Source organism: Arachis hypogaea, chromosome 14 (genome assembly GCF_003086295.3).
Source record: "Arachis hypogaea cultivar Tifrunner chromosome 14, arahy.Tifrunner.gnm2.J5K5, whole genome shotgun sequence".
NCBI classification, from domain to species: domain Eukaryota; kingdom Viridiplantae; phylum Streptophyta; class Magnoliopsida; order Fabales; family Fabaceae; genus Arachis; species Arachis hypogaea.
This window is the reverse complement of record NC_092049.1, coordinates 136,054,803-136,064,578: the sequence shown is the minus strand read 5'-3', so window position 1 is coordinate 136,064,578 and position 9,776 is coordinate 136,054,803. Positions and strand designations below refer to the sequence as shown.

Below are 9,776 nucleotides of genomic sequence, written 5' to 3'. Positions count from 1 at the left end.
GTTCTATAGAAAATATTTCATTTAAATTGTAAGAAAAATGATAAATAAATGTATTAATGCATCCACTGTTGATTTTGTGCCCCTGTAACTTGTACTTGTTCTCCATATTATCGACCTTATTCTTGTACTGCTGCCACGTAGGATATTCCGTTAATTATTTAATTTTGATCTCATGGTGAGACTATATTGAAGCTAAATAAAACTTTTTTGAATTCAAATAAGACATTTTAAACCTTAAAGACCAAAACAGAATTACGCCCTAACGTAAAAAACTAATTTAATACTTTTTTTTTTATTAAAACTAATATTAAAAAAATGGTTTACATAAAATTTGGAAAGACAAAAATATTGTCCTTTCTGATATAGAACAATCTGATCATTTTAAACTCTATTTGATTTTTTAAGTAAATTACCCATATAATAAATTTAATAATGATAAAGGTATTGTGTATTATTTTGGAAGAATAGAAAAATTAAATATTTTTTGTTCAGTAATCTTGATACGAGAGATATGGAAGTTGTGATAAAATTTTAGGAATTAAAAAATTATTAGAAATAGTCATAATGTAAGATTATCTCAAATTCATTCTATAAAAAAAATATAAAACAAATTTGATGAATTTAAAGGATATTCAATAAATATGTATTACTTTTTATTAAGTCATGTGTGCACATTTTGAACTAAAATCCCAAAAAACTTGTATGCTATCCGTAACCCACTAACGTTGGCCCTGTATCTTAGTCAACCATCTTCACTTAATACTACCTCACTCCCAAATGGTGCATAAACATTGATCATTTTCTCATCTTTGTCTAACCAATCAAGAAGTGTTATCCAATTCTCACTCTTGCTATATATTCTTTTAAGTCTAGTGAGGGTGGACAATAACCCAACTGGAATAACTGGTTTCCTGCAGAGATCTTGAAAAAGTTTTGTCAAAGAATGCATCAACAAAAGCAAGAGCATCTGAAAACCCAGACTTAGTTGAATGTTTTATTTGTACTCATTCTTGTGATCATCCAAGAGCATCATTACCATTAATCAAAAGGCATATTAGTGGCTCTCTTCAAATAAATCACAAGAGCGCAAACAAATAAAATTCTTGTTAATAAAATAAACAACTCTTCTGCTAATTCAATTATTTCTCTAACTCCTCAATCATCATATGTTCATGACTATATATTTGACCACCAAAATAGTAATGTTTCAATTGCAGATTAAGAGAGACAAGCTTATGAGTAATCTTTCTAACTGTTACATTGACTGAATTATAACACTAGTAGAAGACTAGAAATGCACCTTATACATTGAAGATTCTTATTACAAACTTTACCCACATATTCATCATTTATATAAAGTGGGCATTCCTTTCATGATTTGCTACATTCATTGGTTACGTCCCCAGTCAAAAGAAAGAAATAGTTGGTGCTCCACTCTGTTACATGTTCGACACTTCACCAATTGCAAAAAAAAATCTACTTATGATTGCAGACAATAATGACCTATAAAACTAAGTGTCGAACACTAAATGGATCGGACCATAAATTTTTTTGTTTTTTTGGGAGCACCCAAGAATCTATCCCAAGAGGGAAAAAGTCAAAGAAAGTGATAGATACAACATTAGCCCCAACCCAAAGTTCTCCTAAGACTCATTGAGCTTCATCCTCTGGTGCCCGGTGATACATGATGGTATCTGCTGCATTGGGATCAGCATGATACTGGCCATAGATGGCATAAACACCAACCATGACAAGACTTAGAACCACAAATCTCACCCACGCTTCATGATGTAACTGTAAATGGAAGAAATGCATCAATTATATGCCACTTTTACTACATAAAATAATCAACTATAACCTTTTCACAGAGGTAATATTTTAATTTTACTGACTTTTCAGAAACATCATGGTTTCATGAGGCATACCTGAGCAAATAAGAATATATTAAAAAAGATGCAAAGGCATGGCAGAAGGGGAACTCCAGGGCAAGAAAATCCTGGCGCATCTGAATAAGCCTGGGATAGAAAACAATGGAGCAAAACAGAATTAATGGGAGGAAAAACAGAACATCTAAATACAACAAACACATTAGTGAATTTCACAATTTCTAATGTTATGAAGACCAAGAAGTATAACTCATGACTGTTACATTGCTTTTTCTTTTTGGTGAGTTTGACTCATTCCACTGAAATTATGTTGTAACTTCGTTGTATTTGCAGGAAACAACACAACACATAATTCCAGGTTCCTTTCCCCCAACAACTAAAATAAAATTTTATCGAAACACTGTCTCTGACTATTAATAAAATATAATATTCCAAAAGAACAAGCACCTGGCGGATAAGAAGAGCAGCAGAAGCACCTACTGCAACAAGTATAGCTAGAATCATAAAAATAGGTGAGGCATCATAACGGAATAAGAGCCCAGTAGCAAATCCACAAGCGGCAATAGCAACGAGGCAAATTACACCCTCCTGCTTAGCTGAAGTTGATAATTGACTATTTGTCCTATCTTTCCAGCGAAGTACTACAACACATGCCGAGACAACTGAATAGCCAGTCTGAAATAAGAGAAAATATGGGATGAACTGTATTAACTAGCATAGACCACTGAGCAAAATTCCACTTTTCCTTAGTTATAGACATAAGTAACAATTTAACAAAGTGTTGCTATGGTGCAAAGCAACTTTCAATGAAGAGTGCAAATTGTTTTTTTAACGATGGAGGAGAAAAAAATAAAAAAAATAGCACTCTTCTCACAAATTCAATTACAATATTCCCTCTTTACCCAACTTCACTTTGTACCAAAGAAATTTCCTTTAACAAAACATTCATACACTGATTTGGTTCACACTCTCAGGACCAACAAATTAGAAACACTTACCAGTGTACCAACAGAGAGAATGTGTGAAAGCATTGTTACGTTCAATAGTCCAGCCAAAACACTGGCAACACATCCAACCCAGACCTGTGAATGAATAGGAGTGTGCCGTTTGGAGTTAACTCTGGCAAATATCGAGGGTAGTAAACCATCCCTGCCAAGCCCGAGATACAACCGAGACTGCTCATCAAAAACATCCAATCACTTACATTAGCACTTGCCTCAAAGCACTTCAATCAGCTACATCATAATTCAAAAGTGATTCACCTGAACGTAGAGACCAACAAGGAGTGTTGTTGTAAGTCCAGCAATGGCACCAACACTAATCAGAACAGAGACAAATTTTAATCCTTTAGATGTAAAAGCTTCAGCCAAAGGAGCATCTTCTCCAAGATACATGTATGGGACCATCCCCGTAATAACTAAGCATACTCCAATATACAATGCAATACAAACTAAGAGGCTTCCAATTATGCCTATTGGCAAATCCCGCTGAAATATCACAAAGATAAAAAGATAGTTGGTGAATTGATTTATGAGAATAGAAGAGGAGAAAAACTTTGAATGGAATACAAGACTTTCAATTAGTTGCAACAGATGCATATATTATTCTGTGATAGTAGCTTTGTTACACAGATATACAGCAGTACAAGCACATTTACAAAATGACCTGTTCTTATTGGCAATGATGATATCAATGATTATTCGTATTAGTCATAGTAGTAATAAAGCATTAAAGCAACAGTGGCAGTAACTATTTAAAACAAAATCAAATACATACTATCTAATGCCTCTACATCCGGTAAAAGATATGACATCTAGCAAATTCACAACTCACTGGAGCAATTTTCAAGTCGCAAGATAAAATACCTGCGGTCTCTTAGATTCTTCGGCAGAATTGGCAACTGCATCAAATCCAACATAAGCAAAGAAGACTACAGTAGCTCCAGTAAATATGCTTTTTATGCCATTCGGAGCAAAGGGAGACCAGTTGGAAACATCAACCTCAAAAGCTCCAACAAGAACGACAACTATAACAATGACTATCTGCAACAAACAGTAAATAATTTCTGATTCTCTTCTCATTCTAACCCAAAGATTAACACGGCTTAATATATAATGTGGTAACTGGTAAGATGGAAAGGAACCTTGGTCACTGTCATGAATGCATTCACAGCCGATGATTCTCCAACACCCCAGCAAAGAATCAGAGTGAGAAGAATTAGGAGAATTGGAGCCAAGACATTGATGGACAGAACTTCCCCAATGTCCTGACCATGTCCAATCCAGTCTGGAATGTTATCTTTCAACACAGGGAAGAGCTCTAGAATTGACACCACATAGCTTGCCAGGCTTCTTGCTATGCTAGCTGCTCCAATATGATAGTCAAGCATTAATTGTGCAAAAACAAGGAAAGCAGTGATCTCATTAAAAGCCGTGTATGTGTATAGATACGCTCCTCCGACAACAGCAGGGAAACGAGAAGCTAGCTCGGCATAACAGAGTGCATTTACAACACATGATGCTCCGGCAAGTATAAAACTGATTGTTACTCCTGCATTACAAAAGCAAACATTGAATAAGGCCACTACAAGATAAACCTTACATCCAAGACCAGGCCTCACTTCCAAATATTATGATATTCAAAGACCAATGCTAAGCTACACCGCCAATCCTCCTCCCCCTACCCTAGAACTTGAACCTCCAATATACCCTCCCAATCCCCAAAAAGAAGTGCTACTCCTCCTAATTCGCAATATCTGTCAGCTTTGGAATTTTAGAACATTCATAACTAAATGTATCTAGATACAAACAGTATCCGGATACAGTTGATGAATGCACCAAGCCTCTAAAATGATAATTGATAAACATTGTATTATGGAACTTTGTCTTGCATGTTTGCAACAATAAACACAAATAAAAAACTTAGGATGAATCTATCACAGCTCAAATCAAATTATTGTCAAGTGAACTTCATAAATAGGTGTGTGCCATAGTAATAGTAATCACTAAAAGCTAGATGAAATTTCAAACAGCTATTGTTTCAATTTTTTAGCGTTTCATAAGAAAGCAACAAGCTCAGCTACATCAAATAAATAATAAAAATTAAAATTGGAAGGCATACCGGGTCCAGCGTCACGGGCGACGGTGCCGGTGACGACGAAGATACCGGCGCCGATGGAAGCACCGATCCCGAGGAGGACTAGGTCGAGGACTCCAAGGCGGCGGGAGAGACCCCGGCCGTTGCTTTCAGCGGCCGCCTTCTCCGCCGGAGAGACGAGGCGCTTTGATCGGAGCGCCGACGACCAGAAACCGGACCAGCCGGAAGAGGCGGAGGAGGAGGAAGGTGCGCCACCACCAGTTCCCATAGTGAATGGAGAAGAGGAGAGAGAACGTTTCTGGATTTAGAGTGACAAACACCGAAATGATTAATGAACGCATTGTTGAAGAAAAGAAAAGTACGGCACGGTAACAACAAACAAAAAAAACGTCAACGAGTCTGAAACCCAGTTTTTTTATTGGAAATAAATTGTTTTTGGGTAAACAAATATAACAAAATTAAAAGGAAAATAAAACTCTAAATTTCTAGTATTCAATTAAAAAATTCATAAAAACTGAACAAGTTATAGTTAATTAACAATAACATTACTGTTATAATAAATAACAATTTTATATTGAATTTAAATCAGTGACTTCTTCTATATAATACCTTTAATTAATTAATTAATTATGATATGTATGGTATTTAAGATAATTTCTCTTACTATTTTAAACCTACAATAATACATATTAATTTTGTTAAACAAATTTTAACATGGAAATAATTTTAAAACATTTGTTCGCGTAGTTTAAATTTTAATTACTACAGAAATGAATACTTTGTAGCTGCGTTGTTTGAAAAGAAAAAATGGTGTGACATGGGACCAGGTTGAATCCAAGTTAACTAGTTAGCATGGAGTCCAAAAGCGTGACATGTGAGATAATCTTCCTGTGGTTGTGGTTGTGGATCTCCATACGTAGATATTAGATACATACATACACATATCTAAGTTTGACTTGCCTCAAAACCCATTATATACTAAAATAATTTAATAATATGAAATAATTTACAATGAGTTAAGTACTTCTTTCGTTTACAAGGTTGTAAAAATTAAATTTGTCTTTGATTTTTTTTGTTATTAAAATTATTTTGAAAATTACAAAATTTTATAAAATCATCCTTTATTATTTTTTTGACTAAAATATTCTTAGTCTTAAATTCTTCTTCATCTTCAGAAACCCTTCAATTTCACCAAACCTTTCCTCTATTTCTCTTTTCACCAAGGTTCAGAAAACCGGACCGGTCATCAAACCGTTCTAGTCACTGGTTTACTGGTTTACTGGTCTAACCGGTTCAACCGATAGTTCAACCGGAAAAACCGTTTTAGAGTAGAATAATAAATAAATTATAAATACACATCCTAAAATATAATTATAGTCTGATACAAATTTTAAAATATCTTCAAAATTAAAAACACTACATAAAATATCATCAACCAAATACATATGATCTTATCAAAATCCAAACTCAAAAGTTAAATAGTAATAAAAGCATATGTAAATATTAAATCCCAACATCATGGTTTATCAATTATCAAAATCCGCAAGAACTTGTTGCAAATCTGCTTCGGTGGGATGATCTTCACCATCATTCCCACCCTGATCAGCAGAAGAAAGAGATGCAGCATAAAGACCACTACTACCACCGCCACTTTGATATAAATCAGCATCAATTTCACCTAATAAAATAGAAATGTTATCATTATATTATAAACTAGCAACATTCTAATAAATCATTAGAAACTAAATATACTATACTCACGCAATAAGTCATCCACATTACTAGGAAGATCAGGCTCTTTCTCTACAACCTCTTCAGTCACCCAGAAGTCAACTTGACTGATACTTTCATAATCAATTGGATCATGTTGTGTCTTTTGCTTTCTTTTTTCTTTTTCCTTCCTAACAAGTTAAATACAATATATGGAGATTTAATAATTTACAAATTTATTATGATAAAGATTACAAATGAAACAATATAGTATTTCATGAAACATATATTACCTGGATTTAAGACGCAAATTATAGGTAACATAAACAATGTCATTCAGTCTATCATGCTCCAATCTATTTCTTCTTTTTGTATGAATCTGGTCAAAAAGGCTCCAATTTCTCTCACACCCAGAAGAAGCAGATGCTTGGCTAAGAATGCGAACAGCTATCTTTTGTAGACATGGAGCAGAGCCTCCGAATAACCTCCACCATTCATCTACCAATTATAAAACCATAACATATTATAAGATATTAATTAAGAACATAGGAGCATAAAACAAGTTAAAACAAATATTCAACCATATTCTTACCAGGCTTAAGTTCAGATGCAGCTGGAATAACTTCTTGTCTATCAAAACTTTCCTTCCGATCTCTATATAAATGTATTTCTTTCATTGCATGAACTGAATCCAAATTGTTACACTTGCAATACAAGGTAACAAGATCAAGCAAACCTCGCATAACATCAGGTGCTTCTTTATAATTTTCATTAAAAAAGAATTTAGGATTCAGGAAGTAAGCTGCCGCATGAAGATCTTTCTTCAAATGCTTGTCCCATCTTGAGTTGATAATATCTGTGTACGGCTGATATGCAGTCTTGGATTGCCTAAACATCTCCTTAATTGCATCTTTTGCCCTTAGCATTCCTTCATAAACATACCCCAAAGATGGGGGGTCATCAGCATCAACAACCCTCAGCAAGTAAATCAGAGGGCTCACAAGTTTACATACAGTAAAGCAATCGTCCCAAAATTTGGCATCCAGAATAATAGCATTCACAGCTCTACCAGTAGCACTCCTTCCTAATTTGTGATCAGTGAAAATTGAATCTACAACCAATTGTTGCAACTCCTTTTTACGGTCAAAGATGCTCTTCAATGTAATAAACACAGTTGCAAACCGGGTTGCACCAGGACGTACAATTTCTCTCCACTTAGGTCTTTCTCTTAGCCAAGATAAGAAAACCATATGATTGTACACAAATACTGTGATCTTTGAAGCACGAATTGCAAGGTTAGAAATATGCGCCATGCTGCTTATATCTTTTAAAATAAGATTAAGGCAATAAGCAGCACATGGTGACCAATAGATATTATCATATTTTCTATTGATAAGCCTACCAACAGCAACATAATTGGCCGCATTGTCAGTCACAACATGCACAATATTATTTGGGCCAATCCATTCAATCACCTCAGAAAATAAAGTACACAAGTGTGAAGCATTTTTTACCATACTGGAAGCATCTACTGATTTCAGAAAGCACAAACCTTTAGAACAATACACCAAGAAATTGATTAACGTTCTTTGTCTTTGATCTGTCCAACCATCAGCCATGAGGGTACATCCAGTTTCCTTCCATACACTCCTATAACTATCAACTAGCATTTGACTTTCTCTTTTAAGATCAGCCAACAAATGAACCCTTAACTTATCATAAGAAGGCCCCTTATAACCAGGTCCAATACCAGCAACACCATCCAACATATCTTGGAAATATGGCGACATCACAGCATTAAATGGAATTTTACAATCCAAAAGCCACCGAGCAAATCGTTTATCAACCTCGTGTATCGCCTCTTTGTTTTGCATAACACTTTTAATACTTGGTTGAGCTCCTGGAGTTGTTCTTGGTGCAAACATAGGAGGAATGACTTTGGCTTTTTTCTTTGGATCGCCTCCAACTCCTTGCTGACTCGAGGTACGCTGCTGTTCCTGTTCTTCTTGAGCTATTGCCTCATCACCACCCTCTTCACCAAAACTTTCTTTTCTTTTCTTTTTGCTGGCCTGAATATCTTTCAACAAACTTTCCATCTGTTTTTCCACATCATATGGAACTTTAGGACATTTTTTCACGTCTCCAGTCATCTTTGCTAGATGTTTCTTCATCCTGTGAATTCCACCTCCATTGAAACCTTGTAGACAAAATAAACATTGATATTGTGGTTTTCCATTCACGTGTTGTAGAGCAACATATTTCCAAGCTAAATCTGTTTTTCCCCTAAGGTTAGAAGAACCTTGTGAATGACTATCGTTAGCAGCATCATTCGGAATAGGAGTATCGGCAGGCATGTTATTATTCACAGAAGCATTGTTATCAGCAGTTGCTTCTTGGTTAATACTATCTTCCATAACTGAAATTAATAAAACATGTATAAAATAGAAATTGACCAAACACAAATTGACCAAACACAGCCACTTACTTTTCAGATTATTAATTTCTTATGCTAATTGCTAACCAACAAACAGTCAAATAGAAATTGAGCAGAGGAACGAAGTTCACAGAAAATGCACAGTTCACAAAGAACAAGTTCACAGGAATTGAAATCAGAAATTGAAATCAGAAAATGCACAGAGCAAGTTCACAGAAATTGAAAAGTTCACAAATGAAGTTGAGCTGAAAATAGAAGACCAGCCAGCTTAACATTCATATTTTTTATTTTTTATGCTCAGCAGCAAACAGAAATTGAGCCGAGGACCAAACACAAATTGACCAACAAATAGAAATTGTGCAACAGAGAGGAATTAAGCTACAAAATAGAGCAGAAATTGAGCAGAGGACCAAATACAAATTGACCAAACACAGCCACTTACTTTTCAGATTATTAATTTCTTATGCTAATTGCTAACCAACAAACAGTCAAATAGATATTGAGCAGAGGAACGAAGTTCACAGAAAATGCACAGTTCACAAAGAGCAAGTTCACAGGAATTGAAATCAGAAATTGAAATCAGAAAATTAAGCCGAGGTCTAACTGTCTAAGTTCAGTTCACATTGAGGACAAAGAGAAAGAGAACATGA

General features: G+C 34.9%; 3 protein-coding genes across 3 annotated transcripts; all 3 read right to left on the bottom strand.

Moving 5' to 3' along the window:
* Positions 1–1,183: 1,183 nt before the first annotated feature.
* Positions 1,184–5,433, bottom strand: LOC112744419 (cationic amino acid transporter 9, chloroplastic). The gene is made up of 8 exons (XM_025794040.3): positions 5,007–5,433; positions 4,030–4,436; positions 3,752–3,928; positions 3,149–3,373; positions 2,885–3,061; positions 2,334–2,561; positions 1,926–2,015; positions 1,184–1,794 (listed from the first exon to the last, which is right to left on the bottom strand). The coding sequence occupies exons 1-8, from the start codon at positions 5,248–5,250 to the stop codon at positions 1,651–1,653; spliced, it is 1,692 nt and encodes a 563-aa protein (XP_025649825.1). The 5' UTR covers positions 5,251–5,433; the 3' UTR covers positions 1,184–1,650.
* A 959-nt stretch (positions 5,434–6,392) lies between these two features.
* Positions 6,393–7,593, bottom strand: LOC112740671 (uncharacterized). The gene is made up of 4 exons (XM_025789271.3): positions 7,285–7,593; positions 6,986–7,190; positions 6,744–6,883; positions 6,393–6,660 (listed from the first exon to the last, which is right to left on the bottom strand). Exons 1-4 carry the CDS (start codon positions 7,586–7,588, stop codon positions 6,509–6,511), a joined length of 801 nt encoding a protein of 266 aa, XP_025645056.1. The 5' UTR covers positions 7,589–7,593; the 3' UTR covers positions 6,393–6,508.
* An 18-nt stretch (positions 7,594–7,611) lies between these two features.
* LOC112743299 (uncharacterized) lies at positions 7,612–9,106 on the bottom strand. Its single transcript, XM_025792516.1, has 2 exons — positions 7,706–9,106; positions 7,612–7,620 (listed from the first exon to the last, which is right to left on the bottom strand). Exons 1-2 carry the CDS (start codon positions 9,104–9,106, stop codon positions 7,612–7,614), a joined length of 1,410 nt encoding a protein of 469 aa, XP_025648301.1.
* Between the last annotated feature and the right edge of the window lie 670 nt (positions 9,107–9,776).

What these genes read in the sequence shown, in the direction of transcription:
- LOC112744419 (XM_025794040.3), bottom strand. Translation starts at nt 5,250, where the DNA reads ATGGGAACTGGTGGTGGCGCACCTTCCTCCTCCTCCGCCTCTTCCGGC. An exon ending in AAGAATCTAAGAGACCGCAG is followed by an intron (nt 3,374 to 3,751) that starts GTATTTTATCTT and finishes GTGATATTTCAG; the next exon opens with CGGGATTTGCCAATAGGCAT. An exon ending in TTGTTGGTCTCTACGTTCAG is followed by an intron (nt 3,062 to 3,148) that starts GTGAATCACTTT and finishes TTTGATGAGCAG; the next exon opens with TCTCGGTTGTATCTCGGGCT.
- LOC112740671 (XM_025789271.3), bottom strand. Translation starts at nt 7,588, where the DNA reads ATGTTTAGGCAATCCAAGACTGCATATCAGCCGTACACAGATATTATC. An exon ending in TGCATCTGAACTTAAGCCTG is followed by an intron (nt 7,191 to 7,284) that starts GTAAGAATATGG and finishes TATAATTGGTAG; the next exon opens with ATGAATGGTGGAGGTTATTC. An exon ending in TAATGTGGATGACTTATTGC is followed by an intron (nt 6,661 to 6,743) that starts GTGAGTATAGTA and finishes CTATTTTATTAG; the next exon opens with GTGAAATTGATGCTGATTTA.
- LOC112743299 (XM_025792516.1), bottom strand. Translation starts at nt 9,106, where the DNA reads ATGGAAGATAGTATTAACCAAGAAGCAACTGCTGATAACAATGCTTCT.